Raw genomic sequence first — 25,248 nt, forward strand, 5'->3', positions numbered from 1 at the left:
AGATCTTTGTACAGTGTCCTCCCTGCACAAGCCAAATAACACCAATATGCACTGTTATTTAAAATAACTTTTGGACTGTAACAGACCAAATACAGCTAGATTTGTTTTTTGGGGGGGGGGGGGGGGGGGGGGCTTAGACCTACTCAGGAAAATGATATGGCATTTTATTGATGTGTAATTTATTCAACTCAGACATGGATTTATCAGTTGTATCACCATATAAAGTCTGAATCAACTTCATATAACAATTATAAACATCTTACTTGAAAAGGCTACTGTGGTAGGCCTAATGTGGTTTGCTTACACCACTCAGTAAGGTTAAAAGGTGCAGTTACGTTCTGCCTTGGAATATAAGAAATAGATAGATTTAAATTGCATTCGGTTGTATCATTACGATCAGTACAAGCGAGCGTAATCGCACGATTAGGTTATTTTAAAACCGTTGATCAAAGCTTTACCATGCCATGAATGACACAGCAGTGGCGTATTCTCAACCAATCTCACTCATTCCCTGCGCAACAAGTTGACAAGCGGCCAGTGTTTCTTGTCTCGCCGCATGTCTCTTTGCTTCAAATTGTGTCATTTTTCGCAATTCAATTTCTTTTTTTCCCCATGGACATTTCGCTATAGTTACTTTGCGACATGTGAAGCTGTGGCTGGTACCAATTCAACTTTGCGGAGGACATGACAGTTACTTTGGCTGAATAAAATAAGACGACTAGCCTACCTGTGCAGCGGTACGTTGCGGAAGGTTATTCGTAAAGGCAAAGATTGCGTGAGTTTACAGTCTGTCTCATCTCTAGAGTTTGTCGTCTATTTTTTTTTGACAGTTGTCAAACGCATAAGTAGTTTATAATGAATCTAGGCCCTAATGTAAGTACCTCAGATGTATGAAGTAGGCCAGGCTGTCTAAGCAGGTTATTAGCCTAGTTTCTAAATCAATTGGGGCAGTCCCGCCAATAACCTCATTATTGTATACCTTGTGTTTACTTTATCACAGCCTACAGGCTTATAACTGTATAAAAATGGTCAGATTTATTTTATTTATCACATTTTAGCCTCTATACTTTCTATATTTAGGGCTCAATGAGTGACATTCCTACAATACATTTGTTTCTGAAAATTATTTGAAGATCGCATTTGTTGACAAAGGATCAACAAAATTGTAAATAATGTAGGTACAGTATGCTACTTTTTTACAATACGTTTTTTGGTTAAAATAAGGGTAGACAGTCATGCCATTTGCGTATTTGAGTCATATTATTCAAAAACTAAGGGGTTAGTCTAAGATTTCCACAACTAATTAGATATATGTGGCTTTAAATCTATCTAAGCGTCAGTGACGCTTGTTTACTGTAGACAGTAGCCTACCTAATCAGAGCCATTTGAAGGGGCGCAAGTGATGTCACCCTCTACACACTCACGTTTGCTTGAATGGAGACCTCAATGTAGCTCCTTTGGAATTCAAATTACTTTTATTTCCTCTAAGGGAACTTTATGTGTGGACACGAATTGTTCAAGACACATCAACACACAACATTAAAACATGTAGGCTACAGTATACATGCAAGCAGATGTGTCAAACAAAACATGTTGCAAAGGATCTGGCCTTGCAATACAAGTACATCCTGTCTAGGATTCTGTAGAGTAACTGTTAAACTCACAAACAGGATATTGACCAACCTCCACTCATATTGTCATCTTGTTTATCTTGTGGGGAGAGAACAGGTCCAGAGAACCGGTCCAGGATGCCAATATAGTCTACAGCCTCCGCTTGTAGTGTAGCAGTGTGGAGACAGTATCTCACAGGCCAAAGTCCTTCTTTGTGTTTTGGTTTCATAGACAACTACCTGCATCACAATTTGCCTGATTTTAGTCCATATGTAGGCTACAGGTACAAATATGGACTAGCCTTCATAACTAATAATAATGGAGGCTACAGATATATTAGGGATTAGGCCATATCAGGACCACAATATGACAAAACCCAGCTGCAGCCAATTTTGCAAAGCATGCCTTTTTCAGATGCAGGTGGTAGCTAAAGTACTCGGGGCCCTATTAAATCCAACTCCACTTCCTCCCTTACCTTCACTGAGCACAACTGTAATTAATAGGCCACCCGACTGCAGGCGTTCAGCTTGAACAAACCCTTTGGTTTGCACAGCTGTGGTGAACCATGAGAGAGGAGAGAAATGGTTGATCACATTCTGTGTTCTATTTAATACATGCTCTTATGGATAATTTATTGCCCATGGTTTGGCTTAGACTTCAATTTGTCCTGCCATTGCTGACTCTTGTAAGCGTCAGCTGTTCTGGAATAAGATAGCTGAGATTGATAATGATCCTTGTTGAGGCCTGCCTCTCTCAGCCCCGTCTGACCCTATAGTAAAGTGACACCATCAGACACTATCTGTGATCAAGAGGGAGCAGCGCATCATAGCCTCTTTGGGTGTGAGGGGACACCGAGAGAGAGAGAGAGTGTGAGACTTTGAGGTATAGGCTTCCACTGACTGCTTACGGAGTATATTGGTCACAATTAACAGAAGATGGATGATATGAATGGCTTCATCATCAATGAAAGATGACATGATCTGTACAGTATGTATCATTATACTGTATTGTGTAATTAGATATCATGATATACTGTATTAGAGGTTGTTGTATTGTTTTGGCTCATTGCAACTTCTACCTGGAACATCATTGACCTTGACAGCCTATAGCCTCCGTTAGATTAGATTGTGTCCATGACTCAGACCTGTTTGTTTGCTTTCCCGTCTCTAGAGAAGACCACGAGACAGGGAGGTGAAGGAGAAATGTTGTGATGCACCTTTAACAGTAGAGGTCCTAGAAACTGCAGCTAGCTTAACTAGATTAGAGTTAATTCGATTGGAGGACGTCTTGTGATGGCTCTGTAGATGTACCCTAATCAGCAGGAGGACAAGGAGGAGGAGAGGGATGAAGGCTCACATTTAACATTCATATATGGACAATGGTGTGGCTTTTGTCACTGTTATAAGCCAAGTCAGAGTGAGAGTACTCAGTACAAGGAGCCAAGAGGTCTGTTTGAATTCGTATTCCACAGATCGTTTTCTTGTAAGTATTCCAAACTAGTTAACATCTCAGATCATCATTGCTTGGTGTCTCAACCACACAAACCATTTTTTGTTTGCATATCTTTGTGCCATTTTCATGTTGTTTCTGGTCATTCTGTTATAACCAAAGTTGACATTGACAAGAAGTTCCATAGCTTGTGATGCGTTGGCTACCATCTCTTGAAACAACATTTTCAGGTTGTGTTTGTGCTGCATTCACAGAACACAAAGAGACTTGGTCCACAGAAAAGTCTGCACTCTGTAACTTAAGGGAAAGGGCTCACCCCACCACTCTGCCCCACTGTTAAATAAGACCAAGTGTGCACAACTCAGGGCCTCCAGTTCTGCTGTCCTGATGACTTTCTGTTTGTCCAATTGAAAACAACGAGTCACACAAAGACGTGACAAAATGTCCCTTGGTCTTCTGACTGTTCGGGGAATGGAGGGGTTTAATAGGGTATTATGGGTAAACAATGTCCACGCCAACGGGCCGTAAAATTTGGTGACATTTTGTGGAAATGATGATACCCAGCCCTGAAGTCGCTCCCTCCCGGCCAGTGAAGGTTTTAGGAGGATTAAAGATGTCTTTGGGTTAAGAGTGGTTTAAGATGACCCCTCTCATATTCCCCAATGTGGAGCTATGATTCATTACTTTAGTTTTCTCCCATCTGCATTTATTCTAAAAACGTTTGCTTCTGTTTCCTTACTTTTAATTTACCATAGACACCTGTTTGCAGCTGGAATAGTTAAATACAGCAACCAAGAAGCTATTGGTCACCAGCCTCATCTACTTTGACTGGCTAGCTACAGTTCATTGCTTATGGACAGGGTGGGGGATTTCTGTGGGAACCATTGAACTAGGACCTTCCGCAACAGGAAGAGGCTTTTTCGTACAGTGAAGTCATTGGTTCAGATGGAATGAACCAGGCCAATTAGAGATAATAAGCAGGAAACTCAGCATGTGATAAATGGCCAGACTGAGTCAGGGGTTTCCTAGAAAACACAAAGCTATTATCAGTCAGTCACACCTGTGATTATACAGAGGATGTGGTAACTACTGCCTTTCTCCCAAAAGGGTCACGGTTTCATCCAGTGTACGTGTGTGTGAATTAGTGGAATGGTGTGTACGTGTGTGTGAATTAGTGGAATGGTGTGCACGTGTGTGTTTGAGGAGCACAAGTGGTTGCTCAACAGTGTGCATGAAAGAGCATGAGAAAGTCACCCAGGCCCTGTGCACAGCTTCATTAACCTGTGTATATTCGCTTGTATATTAATGTAGAATTTGCATGAATGGGTGTGTCCACGCATCGATATGAGCTGTGTTAGAATACGACACATGCTCTGAGCCTGTGGATAACTGATGACAGCTCAACACTTTGGTCTGTGTGTTCAGGCTCAACACCATGACGGAACACCAGGAGCAGAATGAAGAGGGAGTCCTCATCTCAACACAGGACCTGGAGACCTCAAAACACCAGGATACTCAAGGAGGCCATCCACAATTCAGGTAGGTAACATGTACACACACATACACTATTTTAAAGGATCTTTGTCTATAGGAGTTAACTCGGACGTCGATGAACTGGTTGGTGGCTGAATTTAAATACAACTAGAAAGAAAGAATTTGACTGATTTAGTTCAACTCTCATCTTGTTTGATTTTTACACATTATTATGAGTGTTCTGCCTCATGTCCACAGCAACAGGTCCTCTGTATAGACTATTAACACAGACAGACAAACAGTTCCTCTGTATAGACTATTAACACAGACAGACAAACAGTTCCTCTGTATAGACTATTAACACAGACAGACAGGTCCTCTCTTGACTATTTCACACAGACAGACAGGTCCTCTGTATAGACTGTTAACACAGACAGACAGGTCCTCTGTATAGACTGTTAACACAGACACAGACAGATAGACAGGTCCTCTGTATAGACTATTAACACAGCCAGACAGACAGACAGGTCCTCTGTATAGACTATTAACACAGACAGACAGACAGACAGGTCCTCTGTATAGACTATTAACACAGACAGACAGACAGGTCCTCTGTATAGACTATTAACACAAGCAGCCAGACAACCCTTCAGGCTTAATGTTGTCTGAATCCGCTTTTGTCTCTTACATGCCTGCTACGGGTTATGAGACAGCTACGTGAGGAAAGCTGCAGTCTCCTGGTAGATAGGGCACAGTGGTGTCACCTGACTCCACGTCACGGTGGTGTCACCTGACTCCACGTCACGGTGGTGTCACCTGACTCCACGTCACGGTTTGTGTCACCCGACTCCACGTCACGGTTGTGTAACCCGACTCCACGTCACGGTTGTGTAACCCGACTCCACGTCACGGTTGTGTAACCCGACTCCACGTCACGGTTGTGTAACCCGACTCCACGTCACGGTTGTGTAACCCGACTCCACGTCACGGTTGTGTAACCCGACTCCACGTCACGGTGGTGTCACCCGACTCCACGTCACGGTGGTGTCACCCGACTCCACGTCACGGTGGTGTAACCCGACTCCACGTCACGGTGGTGTAACCCGACTCCACGTCACGGTGGTGTCACCCGACTCCACGTCACGGTGGTGTCACCCGACTCCACGTCACGGTGGTGTCACCCGAATCCACGTCACGGTTGTGTAACCCGACTCCACGTCACGGCGGTGTAACCCGACTCCACGTCACGGCGGTGTCACCCGACTCCACGTCACGGCGGTGTCACCCGACTCCACGTCACGGCGGTGTCACCCGACTCCACGTCACGGCGGTGTCACCCGACTCCACGTCACGGCGGTGTCACCCGACTCCACGTCACGGCGGTGTCACCCGACTCCACGTCACGGCGGTGTCACCCGACTCCACGTCACGGCGGTGTCACCCGACTCCACGTCACGGCGGTGTCACCCGACTCCACGTCACGGCGGTGTCACCCGACTCCACGTCACGGCGGTGTCACCCGACTCCACGTCACGGCGGTGTCACCCGACTCCATGTGGCGTTGACAGGTTCTATTTTAGAGTCCCAAATGCCACACCCTATTCCCTATATTGCCATGGGACTCTGATCAAAAGGAGTGCACTATATAGGGAATAGGATGCTCTAACTGTCGAGCTGCTGGGACTTATATAACCAGGCTCTAAGGCAGGAGGGGCATTCTAATCCTGGTGAAGCTGTCCTGGGATGGGATTTGGCAGGGTAGGCTACCGCAGTGTGTTGTAACTGTGGTGTGTTCTCTCTGTCATTGACTAGTGGGTGGGAACTCTGAACTGTGTTGTTCATGGGTGTGTCTCATTGGTCTACAGTGGATTTATTTTCATGGGTGTGTCTCATTGGTCTACAGTGGATTTATTTTCATGGGTGTGTCTCATTGGACTACAGTGGATTTATTTTCATGGGTGTGTCTCATTGGTCTACAGTGGATTTATTTTCATGTATGCGTCTCATTGGTCTACAGTGGATTTATTTTCATGGGTGCTTCTCATTGGTCTACAGTGGATTTATTTTCCTTATTTTGTTTCCTTCATGAATTGATGTGAAAGACAGAGAAGGGAAAGAAAATGGCTGGCCAGTGTCCACCATGTTGCGTCACCTTTCCTATGGTTTTAGATGAATACAGACGCTAGGTTTCTGTCCTAAAGGTGATAGTTCAACCAAATTACAAATGGAAAGGGGATAGTTCAAGTAAATAACAGAACGACACAGAGGTAGGTTATGGCATTGACCTCTCACCTTTGACCTCTGTGCTCTTTGTCCCATTTTTTCTTGTCTTTGTCTGCCTGAGGGAGGTATTCCCTTTCTAATGTATCATTCCTCAGGCTTGTAATTAGCTATGCTATTCAGCGCCGCAGCTAAGGACACTTTGAGACACACATACACACACTGCGGCCCTGGTTACACGTTCCACTTCTCACAGGAAGATAAACAATGCTCCTGCATAAATCAATGTCCTGTTTTGTTTTCAACCTGATGACTAAGGTTCAGGTAAGACAAGGGAAATATACGTTTGATAGATTTTGAACTGTTGGACTCTGCTGGACTTGAATATTGATATTCAGATCAGTCTTGGTATCTTTATGTCTTCAAATATCTAAAGGGAGTCTTCTAGTAGTTTACTGCAGGGAGAGGAAGATGAAGGAAAAGAACAGGAGAGAGGGAGTCTTCCAGTAGTTTACTGCATGGAGAGGGAGATGGAGGAAAAGAACAGGAGAGAGGGAGTCTTCCAGTAGTTTACTGCATGGAGAGGGAGATGGAGGAAAAGAACAGGAGAGAGGGAGTCTTCCAGTAGTTTACTGCAGGGAGAGGAAGATGGAGGAAAAGAACAGGAGAGAGGGAGTCTTCCAGTAGTTTACTGCATGGAGAGGGAGATGGAGGAAAAGAACAGGAGAGAGGGAGTCTTCCAGTAGTTTACTGCATGGAGAGGGAGATGGAGGAAAAGAACAGGAGAGAGAGAGTCTTACAGTAGTTTACTGCATGGAGAGGGAGATGGAGGAAAAGAACAGGAGAGAGGGAGTCTTCCAGTAGTTTACTGCAGGGAGAGGGAGATGGAGGAAAAGAACAGGAGAGAGAGAGTCTTACAGTAGTTTACTGCAGGGAGAGGGAGATGGAGGAAAAGAACAGGAGAGAGAGAAACAGAGCACAGTGCCTGGGTTTTTCAATAACCATGCTTCCCTCCACCTGGGAACCAGACCAGCTGTTATTTATAGCCAGCCTCCAACAGGCAGGCAGGCAGAGGGACAAAATGTAGCCAACAACTCACCCACCTCTCTAATATGGTGCCTTCCCACTATAGATATATGCTTTGTTGTTCAAAGTAATAATACTCTTAGCACCTGTTGATGACAATACATATCTAGAGGAGTGGAGCATATTGTCTTAGTCTATACTGTACAATATTACAGGATAATAAACCCTTCCGGATTGTCCCCACCTGAAACGTTGAGGAAATCAATTCAGCAGAACTTCCATGCCGATGTTTATTGTCATGTTTTAATTATTTCATTGGTGCCCATAAACATTTTAGAACCTTTTATAAACATTCAATCATTACAACTAGAGGTCTACCGATTAATCGGAATGGCCGGTTAATTAGGGCCGATTTCAAGTTTTCATAATAATCGGAAATCGGTATTTTTGGACACCGATTTGGCCGATTTTTTTAAATCTAAAAAATAAAAAAATGTACATCTTTATTTAATCTTTATTTAACTAGGCAAGTCAGTTAAGAACACATTCTTATTTTCAATGATGGCCTAGGAACGGTGGGTTAACTGCCTCGTTCAGGGGCAGAACGACAGATTTTTACCTTGTCAGCTCAGGGGATTCAGTCTTGCAACCTTACAGTTAACTAGTCCAACGCTCTAACCACCTGATTACATTGCACCACGAGGAGCCTACCTGTTACGCGAATGCAGTAAGCCAAGGTAAGTTGCTAGCTAGCATTAAACTTATCTTATAAAAAACAATCAATCAATCAATCATAATCACTAGTTAACTACAGATGGTTGATGATATTACTAGTTTATCTAGCGTGTCCTGCGTTGCATATAATCGATGCGGTGCGTATCATTGCTCCAATGTGCACCTAACCATAAACATCAATGCCTTTCTTAAAATCAATACACAGAAGTATATATTTTTTACCTGCATATTTAGCTAAAAGAAATCCAGGTTAGCAGGCAATATTAACCAGGTGAAATTGTGTCACTTCTCTTGCGTTCATTGTACGCAGAGTCAGTGTATATGCAACAGTTTGGGCCGCCTAATTTGCCAGAATTTTACATAATTATGACATCACATTGAAGGTTGTGCAATGTAACAGGAATATTTAGACTTATGGATGCCACCTGTTAGATAAAATACGTAACGCTTCCGTATTTCACTGAAAGAATAAACGTCTTGTTTTCGAGATGATAGTTTCCGGATTCGACCATATTAATGACCTAAGGCTCGTATTTCTGTGTGTTATTATGTTATAATTAAGTCTATGATTTGATAGAGCAGTCTGACTGAGCGATGGTAGGCACCAGCAGGCTCGTAAGCATTCATTCAAACAGCACTTTCGTGCGTTTTGCCAGCAGCTCGTCGCTGTGCTTCAAGCCTTGAGCTGTTTATGACTTCAAGCCTATCAACTCCTGAGATTAGGCTGGTGTAACCGATGTGAAATGGCTAGCTAGTTAGCGGGGTGTGCGCTAATAGAGTTTCAAACGTCACTCGCTCTGAGACTTGGAGTAGTTGTTCCCCTTGCTCTGCATTGGTAACGCTGCTTCGAGGGTGGCTGTTGTCGATGTGTTCCTGGTTCGAGCCCAGGTAGGAGCGAGGAGAGGGACGAAAGATATACTGTTACACTGGCAATACTAAAATGCCTATAAGAACATCCAATAGTCAAAGGTTAATGAAATACAAATGGTATAGAGAGAAATAGTCCTATAATTCCTATAATAACTACAACCTAAAACTTCTTACCTGGGAATATTGAAGATTCGTGTTAAAAGGAACCACCAGCATGTTCTCATGTTCTGAGCAAGGAACTGAAACGTTAGCTTTCTTACATGGCACATATTGCACTTTTACTTTCTTCTCCAACACTTTGTTTTTGTATTATTTAAACCAAATGTAACATGTTTCATTATTTATTTGAGGCTAAATTGATGTGTTCATTCAGTATTGTTGTAATTGTCATTATTACAAATAAATGTAAAAAAATCGGCAGATTAATCGGTATCGGCTTTTTTGGTCCTCCAATAATCGGTATTGGCGTTGAAAAATCATAATCGGTCGACCTCTAATTACAACATTATAATAAAGAATAGATATAGCCTTGCTAAATGTTATCCATGGAAGATAAATACAGGCATTCTCTGTTGACTAGAGGATTATATGAGTGAGGCAGAACTCTGTCCCAAGAGGAGAAATGAAAACCCCCAGCTATCCTCCACAGGGTTGCTAAGATCCCCCGTTTACTGCAGATGCTTATAGAATGAAAACATTGCCTTTTCCTCAAACAACCTTTCCAGAGAGAGAGAGAGAGAAAGAGAGCGAGCGAGACCTTTATCTGTTATTTTTATTTGTCTCTAGTCAGCAACTGACTAGAAAATCTCTCCATTGGATCAAATCAAAAACTGATCCTAAAGACAAAACCGGTCAACAATGCAGCCCAGTTGACCAGGATTGTGCACATCCATACTCAACCTCTACAGTACTTGTGCCTACTGATTTTAGCTTGCAGTAGGCGATGGTCTCACTAGCCCCGGGGACATGCGGCCCCTTTCCTCTCACAGCCGTGGTGCTCAGCTGCAAGCAGGATCTATTTTCTCTCCTCACAAACCCCACAGGATGTCTCAACACCTCTCAACTCTCCCTGCTGCTCAACTAGAATGAACCAGCAGAATCAACTAGAATGAACCAGCAGATGTAGACATACACTTTATTTCTACACTGAGGGTGGATGGATGAAAAGGCTTGCTCATTCAACATTTTGTAGTATAGTTACTGTATAAACCAGCACGCCATTTTGATTTGATTTGGGGGTTTTCCATGAATTTTGTTTAGTTGTTGTATGTTTGTATTCACATAATAACAGGTAGTTTGTTAAAATAGATCAGAGTTGAGAGTACCGTGATGTCTCGTGGGAAGTTGTTGGTGTATTGGTATATATTGGTGTGTATGAATCAATGATTTATATATACATGCCTTAGACTGTTGACAACATGTAAACTATATATTGTCTCCAATGTTTATTGATAACATTCATAAATTTGCACTATGAGCACTTGTCTCTCACATATTGTTACAGTTGTTGGTTAGCTAGCGAATTTTAGCCATATTAGCATAGACGTGACATCAAAATAAATGTCCCCTAAATGTCCCCTAAGAGAACAATGTGATCAACTTTTCTGGGAGCCCCTCTCCTTCTTTATAAAGGCGTCCGCATGCTTCCCAGCAGAAACAGTTCAGAAGAGTTTGTGCATATATTATGACCACATTTGATGACGTTTTTGTTCGTTTTGGACTTCGGTAAGGGTTTTCTCCGGCTGTTCAGGCACACAACATGTTTTTCTGATGCAAGCCGAAGTCTACGCTCCTTCGTTGGTGATTGGTCAATTGTAGGGTTCTTCAATAAGGTCTTTGTTGTCATTCAATGAGACGACTCGTTTTCATGCACATTTTTTCATTGTGCACCAAACATCTTAGATGTAAAATTGCGCGACTAAGATCTCCTTGGCAAAACGTCAAAATGAATGACAGATTTCTTGAGTTATCTTAGATTAATTTGGACTATTTTGAGGAAGTGTATACTAGCAGTACTAGTGAAGTAGATAATAAACAAAGGTAAAATAAACAATAAAAATGTACTGTAAACATTACACTTCCAAAAGTTCCTAAACAATAAAGACATTTCAAATGCCATATTATGTGTGAATAGTTAAAGTACAAAAGGGAAAATAAATCAACATAAATATGGGTTGTATTTACAGTGTGTGTTTGCTTACTTGTGTAACCGATGTGAAATGGCTAGCTAGTTAGCGGTGGTGCGCTCTAATAGTGTTTCAATTGGAGACGTCACTCGCTCTGAGGCCTTGAAGTAGTTCCCCTTACTCAGAGAGGGCCATGGCTTTTGTGGCACTATGGGTAACGTCGTGGGTGTCAGTTGTCTATGTGTGCAGAGGGTCCCTGGTTCGAGCCCGGGTCGGGGCGAGGGGACAGATGAATGTTAAACTGTTACACTTGTACACATGTTGTGCTTGTACTCATGCTTGCCGGTCACATGTACGAAAGAGTGTGTGTGTGGTGGGGGGGAGGGGGGGGGGGGGGGACGGACGACTGAGTTTGCATAATGTAACAAGTCAGCCCAGTTATATAAAAGCACATTCACCTCCCTTTATGTGTGGTCGTGTTTGTGTGGTCACGGAGTGTTTGTTTCTGTTTGATTGAGTGAGATACCATTTGTCTGCTGTCACGTCTGCTTCCCTTCTCTACAGTCCTGCACATGTTTGTCTGGTAGCCGACCCTGAACCATGCCGACATTACTGTCATAAGCAGCCTTCAAATATACACTACTACTGTTTGATTTGATGCTGAGGTCAGAGTTCACAAATTACAGTTGGATCAGATTATAGTTGAAATGTCTCACTATTCTCCAACAAGATTAAGATCAAACAAATGATCCAATTGGAGTTAATGAGATCAATACAATCCCTGTGGACCAGTGGAAAAGCTACATCACCATGATATTCACGATAGTGTTTAGTTGAGTCTATGTCTCTAAACAAACAGTCACTGGCCTGATATATTAAAACACTAGCAGATGTCTTCTTTTCCACACCATTTCCTTCTTCATTTCCTTCACAGGTTGATTGAAGACCTATCATATGAAGATGTGAAGAAATGCTACAGGGGTTCGGTGAGTAGCAGGTTTCCTTTCTAATGTATTATAGATCATGTCTGTACCTTATTGATTTTGCATGTTGGCTAACAAAGATAAGTCAATTACAGCCGAGTTGGATGCAGGCCAAGTCAATTGTCTATTTCCTATCAGAGTTAAATTATACACTTTATATTTGTTGACCCTTACCTCACATATGTACTGCACATTCTGGAATAAAGTTAATTTTACCTTTTATGCACACTTAATATGCACTGAGTGATTTTAAGACCTGTGTGACAGTGAACCCTGTCATTGCTTGCCTTTAGGAGTGGTCCTTTGAGGAGTTTCCTAGTATCGAGGGTGACCGAGGCTAAGCTACAATTTAAAAGAGCCATTGTGATCCTGAAATACAAACATGTATTAGATCTGTCTATAGACTTAGACAGATCAAGGTTTGATAGTATCCTTGAGACTCAATTAAGCATCCCACCTCGCTAATCCAGCCCCAACAACGGATTATCTCCAGCCATTAAGATGTAGTAGCGGTGATTTGATTGTGTTCTTCAGGCTCAGAACTCAACGGTTATTCAATAGGTGAGGAGGTCATCCATTAACTCAAACACACTCTCTTTTGGCGAGATCAGCAGGCCATCAAGCCAGATTAAAGGAATTGTACCGTAGCTGCGATTATTATCTCCATGTCTCCCGAAGGGGAATAATAAGTAGAGCTGCTGAGCCCCACAGTCACACCAGCTGGCTGCAGATATTAACAGGGGTGACAGTTCTGACTGTCTCATGTGTTTGGTGAGAGAGGAGGGAGGGGGTGGTGCCTGTGGGCAGCAAGCTGTTATTAAGACAAGGATAGGAGGGTAAGGAGGCGGCAGCATGGGTTGGGCTGGCATGGTGTGAGCACAGGGGGGAGTCACTGTGCACTGTCGTGTTGAAACAGCAAGAGAGAGAGGCAGCAAGAGAGAGGCAGGAAGGGAGGACTCAGGGTGTCTGTGGCTGAGAAGGGCAGTGTGTGAGAGTGTGTGCGGTCGGGTTTCAGACCAGTGTTGAAGGGTGAGAGAAAGAGAGAAAGGGCTCAGTGATTGTCTGAGGTGCACACTGTGTCGGACCGGAGTGGTGTGTGTGTCTGTCTAACGGAGAACTGCCCCCTCAAACCTGCACAAAGGACACCGGTTGACATCTGACTAGTTGGAGGACAGTCTGTGTCTTGCAGTGGGGTCCGCCACGCCGTCGATGTGTGTGTGTGTGTGTGCGGCTGTGTGTGCGGCTCCAGCATGCTGAGTCTGGTGCAGCAGAGCTCTCGTCCTCTGAGAGAGAGGGCGGCCGCCAGTTTGCCGGTGGGAGGGAGGCCAGCCAAGGAACTGCTCATGACTCTGCCCTGTCCCTCTGCTCAGACTGTCAGCAAGTACAACTCGCAGTACCACAAACTCTTCCAGTGCGTTCCGAAGGACGAGATCCTAATGAAAGGTACTGTCAACAACAATGCTACATGCTAACATCTGTTGTAGTATCTCTGTATGATGTATGTTTATTTAGTTTAACATGCTAGTGACTGTAGCATGTCTGTAGCTTACTGTCTATATGCTGTGCATTGACTTCAGGCTATCGCCCTTTTAGCTCCATATGCTGTGTTTATGTACCGTTGGCTAACTTGCTAGCTACGGTAGCATCTATTTTTTTCCCATGGAAGAAACACACCAAACTCTTCGGTCCTTTAAAAACCTGCTGTATGTAAAATATTGTGAGCTACAGATGGAAAATAAATACATGTGACTCTGGATGACATCATAATGAGGTTTGTTTTCAACATTAGGACTGTTTTCCTAAAGAAGTTCAATCCGGTTTGTGTTTTGTTTCCTTGCCATGATACTACGAGTATCGCAATACTGGTATCGTCCCAGCCCTAATTACTATTATTAGTAGAAGTACTTTCACTGTCAAATGTTGTTGTCTGTAAAAAGTATATACTTTCTCTTATGTTTCTGTCCCCACATAGTGTGAGTTTTAGTCATTTCATTTTTGGTTTTGGAACTCTATGGGCTACTCAGTGTGTTTGAAACCATCTTTCTGAGTTTCTGGTAAGGATTTCTGGTAAGGGTAACCAGTCCTCGGGCCCTGAACAGGAAGTTGTATGGTTTGAGGTCAGGTTATGCAGATTAGGTCAGGGTTGGGTTTCCCAAAAGCATCGTAGCACTAAGATCAACTTTCGTCCATTTAGATTCAATGGAATGAAGATGATCCTAGTGCTACAATGCTTTTGGGAAACCCAGCCCTGTTCTATTTTAGACTAGGGGTAAAGTGATGATGGTAAATACAGTTTTGACCTGTTTAACTGATATGTACGTACCAGTTACTTTATTCAATGCCTATGAACCTATTTTAGAAACATCTATAGGCCAAGTCAAAGACATGAGCTATAATTATATATAATAAATGCCGTTTAGCAAACACTTTTACCCAAAGCTACTTTGTCATGTGTGCATACATTTTTCGTGAGAAGCTACAAACAGTGTTAGCAATGTGCTTGTCTTGAGTTAGCAGCTACTTTTAACCTGTTTATGTCTCCTCTCCCTCAGTATACTCCTGCGCTCTGCTCCGAGACATCCTGCTGCAAGGCCGTCTTTATATCTCCAGAAACTGGCTGTGTTTCTATGCCAACCTCTTTGGCAAGGACATCAAGGTAAGTCAAGGCCTGGCAGATAATAGACAGATCGTCAATAATGGATAATATATAACACTTTTATCTGAGTGCATTCATCTTAGAATGTGTGACCCCAGCTGGAACAAACCCACAGCCCTGACATTGCTAGCACCACACTAATACCAACTGAGCCACACAGGACCACAGGACCCTGACATTGCTAGCACCACACTAATACCAACTGAGCCACACAGGACCGCAGGACCCTGACATTGCTAGCACCACACTAATACCAACTGAGCCACACAGGACCGCAGGACCCTGACATTGCTAGCACCACACTAATACCAACTGAGCCACACAGGACCGCAGGACCCTGACATTGCTAGCACCACACTAATACCAACTGAGCCACACAGGACCACAGGACCCTCAATATCTAGATGGACAGACAGTGACATAGACAGGACCGCAGGACCCTCGATATTTAGATGGACAGACAGTGACATAGACAGGACCACAGGACCCTCAATATCTAGATGGACAGACAGTGACATAGACAGGACCGCTGAACCCTCGATGTCTAGATGGACAGACAGAGAGAAGTAGACGACCGCAGGACCCTTGATATCTAGATGGACAGAGACATAGACAGGACCGCAGGACCCTCGACATCTAGATGGACAGACAGAGACATAGACAGGACCCTCGATATCTAGATGGACGGACAGAGAGAAGTAGACAGGACCGCAGGACCCTCGATATTTAGATGGACAGACAGAGAGAAGTAGACAGGACCGCAGGACCCTCGATATCTAGATGGACAGACAGAGAGAAGTAGACAGGACCCTCGATATCTAGATGGACAGACAGAGAGAAGTAGACAGGACCGCAGGACCCTCGATGGACAGACAGAGAGAAGTAGACAGGACCGCAGGACGACGATATCTAGATGGACAGACAGAGAGAAGTAGACAGGACCGCAGGACCCTCGATATCTAGATGGACAGACAGAGAGAAGTAGGCTGAGACTTCCAAGGCCAACTATGTCACTTCTCACCTTCAACCTTGCCCACTTCCAGTTGGAACAATTTGCTGGGAGCTGTTAGTCAGGCAGCTGATAGAGCTGTTAGTCAGGCAGCTGTTAGTCAGGCAGCTGATAGAGCTGTTAGTCAGGCAGCTGTTAGTCAGGCAGCTGATAGAGCTGTTAGTCAGGCAGCTGTTAGTCAGGCAGCTGTTAGTCAGGCAGCTGTTAGTCAGGCAGCTGATAGTCAGGCAGCTGATAGAGCTGTTAGTCAAGCAGCTGTTAGTCAGGCAGCTGTTAGAGCTGTTAGTCAGGCAGCTGTTAGAGCTGTTAGTCAGGCAGCTGTTAGAGCTGTTAGTCAGGCAGCTGTTAGAGTTGTTAGTCAGGCAGCTGTTAGAGCTGTTAGTCAGGCAGCTGTTAGAGCTGTTAGTCAGGCAGCTGTTAGAGCTGTTAGTCAGGCAGCTGTTAGAGTTGTTAGTCAGGCAGCTGTTAGAGTTGTTAGTCAGGTAGCTGTTAGTCAGGCAGCTGATAGAGCTGTTAGTCAGGCAGCTGATAGAGCTGTTAGTCAGGCAGCTGATAGAGCTGTTAGTCAGGCAGCTGATAGAGCTGTTAGTCAGGCAGCTGATAGAGCTGTTAGTCCGGCAGCTGATAGAGCTGTTAGTCCGGCAGCTGTTAGTCCGTCAGCTGTTAGTCCGGCAGCTGTTAGTCCGGCAGCTGTTAGTCCGGCAGCTGTTAGTCAGGCAGCCGTTAGTCAGGCAGCCGTTAGTCAGGCAGCCGTTAGCCAGGCAGCCGTTAGCCAGGCAGCCGACGGAGCCGTTAGCCAGGCAGCCGACGGAGCCGTTAGCCAGGCAGCCGACGGAGCCGTTAGCCAGGCAGCCGACGGAGCCGTTAGCCAGGCAGCCGACGGAGCCGTTAGCCAGGCAGCCGACGGAGCCGTTAGCCAGGCAGCCGACGGAGCCGTTAGCCAGGCAGCCGACGGAGCTGTTAGCCAGGCAGCCGACGGAGCTGTTAGTCAGGCAGCCGACGGAGCTGTTAGTCAGGCAGCTGTTAGCCAGGCAGCTGATAGAGCTGTTAGCCAGGCAGCTGTTAGCCAGGCAGCTGTTAGCCAGGCAGCTGATAGAGCTGTTAGTCAGGCAGCTGTTAGTCAGGCAGCTGTTAGTCAGGCAGCTGATAGAGCTGTTAGTCAGGCAGCTGATAGAGCTGTTAGTCAGGCAGCTGATAGAGCTGTTAGACAGGCAGCTGATAGAGCTGTTAGTCAGGCAGCTGATAGAGCTGTTAGTCAGGCAGCTGATAGAGCTGTTAGTCAGGCAGCTGATAGAGCTGTTAGTCAGGCAGCTGATAGAGCTGTTAGTCAGGCAGCTGTTAGTCAGGCAGCTGACGGAGCTGTTAGTCAGGCAGCTGACGGAGCTGTTAGTCAGGCAGCTGACGGAGCTGTTAGTCAGGCAGCTGACAGAGCTGTTAGTCAGGCAGCTGACAGAGCTGTTAGTCAGGCAGCTGACAGAGCTGTTAGTCAGGCAGCTGACAGAGCTGTTAGTCAGGCAGCTGATAGAGCTGTTAGTCATCAGCTGATAGTCAGGCAGCCGACGGAGCTGTTAGTCAGGCAGCTGATAGAGCTGTTAGTCATCAGCTGATAGTCAGGCAGCCGACGGAGCTGTTAGTCAGGCAGCCGACGGAGCTGTTAGTCAGGCAGCCGACGGAGCTGTTAGTCAGGCAGCCGACGGAGCTGTTAGTCAGGCAGCCGACGGAGCTGTTAGTCAGGCAGCCGACGGAGCTGTTAGCCAGGCAACCGACGGAGCTGTTTGCCAGGCAGCCGATGTCCATGAGCAAATCAAGTGCGCCCAATCAAATCAAAGTGTGTGTGCGTGTGTGTGTAAGCGTGTGTGTGCAGGTTTTCAGTGAATTTATGTCAATCATGAAGCTCATCTGCAGTGCAGGAACATTCTCAGCAACAAAAGAGTGATCAAATTAAGACCCGGCACCTGTCTCTCCTGCCTCTGGCCTGCATTCAGCTGGTTAGTCAGAGTGCATTCCCAGCATTCTATCTGCAACTAGACACATATCCTCCTTATTCTGCCCCTTCTCTCCAACATCAGGGGCTTTCCCCTCCTTTATTCTGCCCCTTCTCTCCTCCAACCAACTGTAATCCAACCCCACTCTCTCTCTCTCTCCTTCTTTCTCTCTGGCATTCCCCCATCCGTGTCTCCTTCTGTTTAACTTTAAAACCATTTTTTCCCGAACCTGCCTCTTCCCCTGTCCAGTAATTCCCCAGTGTCTGGTACAGTAATTCCCCAGTGTCTGGTACAGTTAGTCCCCCGTGTCTGGTCCAGTAAGTCCCCCGTGTCTGGTCCAGTAAGTCCCCCCCCGTGTCTGGTCCAGTAAGTCCCCCCCCCCGTGTCTGGTCCAGTAAGTCCCCCCCCCGTGTCTGGTCCAGTAAGTCCCCCCCCCGGGTCTGGTCCAGTAAGTCCCCCCCCGGGTCTGGTCCAGTAAGTCCCCCCCTGGGTCTGGTCCAGTAAGTCCCCCCCCTGGGTCTAGTCCAGTAAGTCCCCCCCCGGGTCTGGTCCAGTAAGTCCCCCCACCGGGTCTGGTCCAGTAAGTCCCCCCCCCGGGTCTGGTCCAGTAAGTCCCCCCCCCGGGTCTGGTCCAGTAAGTCTCCCCCCCGGGTCTGGTCCAGTAAGTCCCCCCCCGGGTCTGGTCCAGTAAGTCCCCCCCCGGGTCTGGTCCAGTAAGTCCCCCCCCGGGTCTGGTCCAGTTAGTCTCCCCCCCGGGTCTGGTCCAGTTAGTCCCCCCCCCCCCCGGGTCTGGTCCAGTTAGTCCCCCCCCCCCCGGGTCTGGTCCAGTTAGTCCCCCCCCCCGGGTCTGGTCCAGTTAGTCGTCCCCCCCGGGTCTGGTCCAGTTAGTCGTCCCCCCCGGGTCTGGTCCAGTTAGTCCCCCCCCCCGGGTCTGGTCCAGTTAGTCCCCCCCCCCGGGTCTGGTCCAGTTAGTCCCCCCCCCACCGGGTCTGGTCCAGTTAGTCCCCCCTCGAGGCTGGTCCAGTTAGACCCCCCCGGGTCTGGTCCAGTTAGTCCCCCCCCGGGTCTGGTCCAGTTAGTCCCCCCCCGGGTCTGGTCCAGTTAGTCCCCCCCCGGGTCTGGTACAGTTAGTCCCCCCCCGGGTCTGGTACAGTTAGTCCCCCCCCGGGTCTGGTACAGTAAGTCCCCCGGGTCTGGTACAGTTAGTCCCCCGTGTCTGGTACAGTTAGTCCCCCGTGTCTGGTACAGTTAGTCCCCCGTGTCTGGTACAGTTAGTCCCCCGTGTCTGGTACAGTTAATCCTCCTGGTCTGGCCCAGTTAGTCCCTCGGGTCTGGTCCAGTTAGTCCCCCGGGTCTGGTCCAGTTAGTCCCCCGTGTCTGGTCCAGTATGTCCCCCGTGTCTGGTACAGTTAGTCCCCCGTGTCTGGTCCAGTATGATCCCTGTGTCTGGTCCAGTTAGTCCCCCGTGTCTGGTACAGTTAGTCCCCCTCTCTACAAGGTATAATATTGTGTCCTCTTTTTTCCCACCTCTTTCCCCCATCATAGGTTGCTATCCCCGTGGTCTCTGTGAGGCTGGTAAAGAAGCACAAAACGGCAGGTCTGGTGCCCAACGGCCTAGCCATCACCACAGATAGCAGTCAGAAGGTGAGCGTTAGCCTCTTAGCGCCTCTGGGCACAGTGAATGGAAACACGGCTAACTGGCATTAGTGCCGCACCACGTTCTTTCCACTAAGTACAGGTAGATGGAAAATAAACAACACCTCATGCTAACATGCTCAGCTAGTGCAAGTCAGCGCATGGTTCGGAAAGGGTGTCAAGGTCGCAGTCTATTTTGGTAGTGTCCCTTCATGGTTCCTCTCCAGTGTGTGGGAGAACGGTTCACCTGCCTGCTCCTTTACATTGGAGCAAATGTCTGGAAAATATTTCTTATTACTCTGTAATCTTAATGTGTTGTGAATGTATTGTGATGTTTTTAAAATTGTATAACTGCCTTCATTTTGCTGGACCCCAGGAAGAGTAGCAGCAAATGGGGATCCATAATAAATACAAATCTTTGATTTCTGGTATTTTATGACTGTCTATTGTCTGGCAAGTGATTTAAGGATTCATACTCTCTCATTGAAAATGATTTATGAAAGAGTGGGGTTTTCAGTAGAGGTACAGTACAGACACCATGTAAGAGGAATGGAATATCACTATTGAAATATCCTCTGTCAGTGTCCTAGATTAAGCCGTAATCTGTCAAATATAATCCGTGGTAGATTGAGTTACTGTTCACAATATCTATTTAGAGATTACATCCCTGGTAATGAGTTGATGTCCTAATGGATCTTATAAATGTTCCCGACATCGGTTTTATGAGCACATGATGAAAAGCTTAATACATGTGTTTACACGTGTGTATGCATGAGTGTGAGCGTACGTGCGTGTGTATGCTTTCATTCACATTTAAATTGGCTAATGCTCTCTCTCCCTCGCTCTCTCTCTCTCCCTCGCTCTCTCTCTCTCCCTCGCTCGCTCTCTCTCTCCCATCCGTCCGTCCTGCAGTATGTCTTTGTGTCTCTATTGTCCAGGGACAGTGTGTATGATGTGCTCCGGAGGATCTGCACACACCTTCAGGTCAGAGAACACACACACACACACACTCACCCACACACACACAACCACACACACACATCCAGGTCAGAGAACACACACACTCTCACCCACACACACACACACAATCACACACACTGGATACCACTACACACACACACATCCAGGTCAGAGAATACACACACACTCACCCACACACACACAACCACACACACTGGCTACCACTACACACACACACATCCAGGTCAGAGAATACACACACACTCACTCACACACACACATCTACCACTGAACCGGCTCCCTCCCACATCATCAGGTCTATTGGCCTTAAAAGTGTACAGACTGTAAAATACTGTACTGAATATTTCCCATATCTCATCGTTCACTCTCCAGGTCAATGGGAAGAGTCTGAGCTTGAAACACTACATGGAGGTTCCCCATACCTTATCTTTGGTAAGTAAGCTTTGGACTCTAGCCCCTCACGCCAGACTGATCCGTGTCTCTTATTGGTTAGAACATTGACCAACTCCAGACTGATCCATGTCTCTTATTGGTTAGAACATTGACCAACTCCAGACTGATCCATGTCTCTTATTGGTTAGAACATTGACCAACTCCAAACTGATCCATGTCTCTTATTGGTTAGAACATTGACCAACTCCAGACTGATCCATGTCTCTTATTGGTTAGAACATTGACCAACTCCAGACTGATCCATGTCTCTTATTGGTTAGAACATTGACCAACTCCAGACTGATCCATGTCTCTTATTGGTTAGAACATTGACCAACTCCAGACTGATCCATGTCTCTTATTGGTTAGAATATTGACCAACCATAATGTACACAAGTACAACATGAATCACATTATTATTATGAATAGTACTGACGTCAAATGGGAGAACCAAGGACACGGGTGGTTCCTAATGATGTGAGAATCTCGCTAGTGTTTACAGAACAACTGGTTCTGCGAGATTAGGATCAGGATTTCCAATTGTAACAGTAAGCAACTGTAACAAAATGGATGACTGCAGTGGAGACGTTATTATGAGTACATTTTGCATGGATTGCTAAGGCATAAGAATATGAAAGTGTGTATTCTTATTTTAGATGTATGTAGTTCTGTACCTGTCTATTAATGCTATGTATTATATCATTTTATGTAGTTCTGTCCTTCAGCTGTAGTTGTCTTACAATGTTATGTATTATGTCAGCTGGGAGCAACTGCAGCCCCTTATGATGAATTCAGATTTAATGTGGCCCCCACCCCCATCAAGTTGCCCATCCCTGGCCTATGTGATTTCTGGATTTTGTCGATGTATTATTTAAAGTCTTCGTTAATGTCTTCGTTAATGTCTTCGTTAATGTCTTCGTTAATGTCTTAGTTCATGTCTTAGCTAATGGCTTAGTTAACTGCTTAGTTAACTGCTTAGTTAATATCTTAATTAATGACTTGTGATGAATAACGCAGGAACTACAGTATTTCAAAAGATAACGATAGTTTCAGAATCTCCATTATTGGGGTAACGTCTGTGGCATACCCTCTAAGACATGTTTGGGGTAACGTCTGTGGCATAACCTATAAGACATGTTTGGGGTAACATCTGTGTCATAACCTATAAGACATTCTGTTTTTTCTTGTGTTGCTGCTCCTTCACTAAACACAGAACCATTAGTAGTGTTGTGCTTTGTGTCAAATTGATTCTCTACTGATATAACATCTATTAGCCTGTTGTTAAGATAAGAAGTCTGTTGTGGTGAACAAGGAAATGGCCGGTCTGAATATCAAGCTGACTCACAAGCTATAAAGCTGTACTATCTACAATCTGAGTCTGTAATTGCAGTCATTTGAATGCAGCTGTTACAATGAAAATAACAAAACCAAAACAGAAAGGGTGTGTGTGTCTGTCCTACTGCTGTGTTCCACCCGCTGTCCTACTGCTGTGTTCCCCCCGCTGTCCTACTGCTGTGTTCCCCCCGCTGTCCTACTGCTGTGTTTCCCCCCGCTGTCCTACTGCTGTGTTCCACCCACTGTCCTACTGCTGTGTCCTACTGCTGTGTTCCCCCCGCTGTCCTACTGCTGTGTTCCACCCACTGTCCTACTGCTGTGTCCTACTGCTGTGTTCCCCCCGCTGTCCTACTGCTGTGTTCCACCCGTTGTCCTACTGCTGTGTTCCACCCGCTGTCCTACTGCTGTGTTCCACCCGCTGTCCTACTGCTGTGTTCCACCCGCTGTCCTACTGCTGTGTTCCCCCCGCTGTCCTACTGCTGTGTTCCCCCCGCTGTCCTACTGCTGTGTTTCCCCCCGCTGTCCTACTGCTGTGTTCCACCCACTGTCCTACTGCTGTGTCCTACTGCTGTGTTCCCCCCGCTGTCCTACTGCTGTGTTCCACCCACTGTCCTACTGCTGTGTCCTACTGCTGTGTTCCCCCCGCTGTCCTACTGCTGTGTTCCACCCGTTGTCCTACTGCTGTGTTCCACCCGCTGTCCTACTGCTGTGTTCCACCCGCTGTCCTACTGCTGTGTTCCACCCGTTGTCCTACTGCTGTGTTCCACCCGCTGTCCTACTGCTGTGTTCCCCCCGCTGTCCTACTGCTGTGTTCCACCCGCTGTCCTACTGCTGTGTTCCCCCCGCTGTCCTACTGCTGTGTTCCACCCTCTGTCCTACTGCCTGCTGTGTTCCACCTGCTGTCCTACTGCTGTGTTCCACCCGTTGTCCTACTGCTGTGTTCCACCCGTTGTCCTACTGCTGTGTTCCACCCGTTGTCCTACTGCTGTGTTCCACCCGTTGTCCTACTGCTGTGTTCCACCCGCTGTCCTACTGCTGTGTTCCCCCCGCTGTCCTACGGCTGTGTTCCACCCGCTGTCCTACTGCTGTGTTCCACCCGCTGTCCTACTGCTGTGTTCCCCCCGCTGTCCTACTGCTGTGTTCCACCCGCTGTCCTACTGCTGTGTTCCACCCGCTGTCCTACTGCTGTGTTCCCCCCGCTGTCCTACTGCTGTGTTCCCCCCGCTGTCCTACTGCTGTGTTCCCCCCGCTGTCCTACTGCTGTGTTCCCCCCGCTGTCCTACTGCTGTGTTCCACCCGTTGTCCTACTGCTGTGTCCTACTGCTGTGTTCCACCCGCTGTCCTACTGCTGTGTTCCACCCGTTGTCCTACTGCTGTGTCCTACTGCTGTGTTCCCCCCGCTGTCCTACTGCTGTGTTCCACCCGTTGTCCTACTGCTGTGTTCCACCCGTTGTCCTACTGCTGTGTCCTACTTCTGTGTTCCACCCGCTGCTGTGTCCTACTGCTGTGCCCTACTGCTACCCTATTATAGTCTAATAATGAATAATCATAATAAATAATTAACGTTTTTCTAAAATGTATGTACTGTATTTGTTATGAATCCATATCCATATGTAACCTTGTCTCTAGATATGTAAGAGTAGGCTGACCCAAGTCTGCCATGGCCATGCCCCCTCTGTGACCTTCAACAATGACTTTATCAATGACTTCCTGGAAAAAAATGGAAGTAATCAATATTTGGTCCATTGTCATCTGACTCTTACTCTGTCTCAATGACTGTTCTCCTGAGTGGGCCCACACGATGCAGCCATCTTGTATGACAGTTGACCTTCGTAACATCTGAATGTAATGGGCGTAATATGTATTAATAATGTCTAATTCATATGTCATGGATTGATTATGGATGGATGGATATAGGTATGTTCAGTACCAGTCAAAAGTTTTAGAACACCTACTCATTCCAGGGTTTTTCTTTATTTTTACTATTTCTACATTGTAGAATAATAGTGAAAACATCGAAACTATGAAATAACACATGGAATCATGTAGTAACCAAAAGAGTGTTAAACAAATAAAAAATATACTTGAGATTTGAGATTCTTCAAAGTAGTCAGCCTTTGCCTTGATGACAGCTTTGCACACTTGGCATTCTCTCAACCAGGTTTGAGGTAGTCACCTGGAATGCATTTTAATTAACAGGTGTGCCTTGCTAAAAGTTAATTTCTGGAATTTCTTTCCGTCTTAATGCGTTTGAGCCAATCAGTTGTGTTGTGAGAAGGTAGGGGTGGTATACAGAAGATAGCCCTATTTGGTAAAAGACCAAGTCCATATTATGGCAAGTAGATCTCAAATAAGCAAAGAGAAATGACAGTCCATTATTACTTTAAGACATGAAGGTCAGTCAATCCGGAAAATTTCAAGAACTTTGAATGTTTCTTCAAGTGCAGTCGCAAAAACCATCAAGCGCTATGATGAAACTGGCTCTGATGAGGACCGCCACAGGAAAGGAAGACCAAGAGTTACCGCTACTGCAGAAGATAAGTTCATTAGTTACCAGCCTCAGAAATCAGCAACTAACTGCACCTCAGATTGCACCTCACAGAGTTCAAGTAACAGACGCCTCTCAACATCAGCTGTTCAGAGGAGACTGCGTCAATCAGGCCTTCATGGTCAAATTGCTGCCAAGAAACCACTACTAAAGGACACCAATAAGAAGAAGAGA

General features: G+C 45.9%; 1 protein-coding gene across 7 annotated transcripts in view; it reads left to right on the top strand.

Annotated features, from left to right (window-relative positions):
* LOC129854544 (GRAM domain-containing protein 2A-like) overlaps window positions 1-25,248 on the top strand; it is a 30,842-nt gene that overhangs the window by 961 nt on the left and 4,633 nt on the right. For 3 of the 7 annotated variants that reach the window (XM_055921730.1, XM_055921729.1, XM_055921731.1), the window contains exons 2-8: window positions 4,486-4,599; window positions 12,445-12,496; window positions 13,669-13,936; window positions 15,046-15,149; window positions 19,689-19,787; window positions 20,691-20,762; window positions 21,132-21,191. In XM_055921730.1, the coding sequence (XP_055777705.1) occupies window positions 4,486-4,599; window positions 12,445-12,496; window positions 13,669-13,936; window positions 15,046-15,149; window positions 19,689-19,787; window positions 20,691-20,762; window positions 21,132-21,191 (769 nt within the window). Of the gene's footprint in view, window positions 1-505; window positions 776-4,485; window positions 4,600-6,287; window positions 6,801-12,444; window positions 12,497-13,668; window positions 13,937-15,045; window positions 15,150-19,688; window positions 19,788-20,690; window positions 20,763-21,131; window positions 21,192-25,248 lie in introns of those variants that run through there. The other 4 variants (XM_055921734.1, XM_055921733.1, XM_055921732.1 and 1 more) reach the window with 3 other exon arrangements.

This window comes from Salvelinus fontinalis, chromosome 4 (genome assembly GCF_029448725.1).
Source record: "Salvelinus fontinalis isolate EN_2023a chromosome 4, ASM2944872v1, whole genome shotgun sequence".
Classification (NCBI taxonomy): Eukaryota; Metazoa; Chordata; class Actinopteri; order Salmoniformes; family Salmonidae; genus Salvelinus; species Salvelinus fontinalis.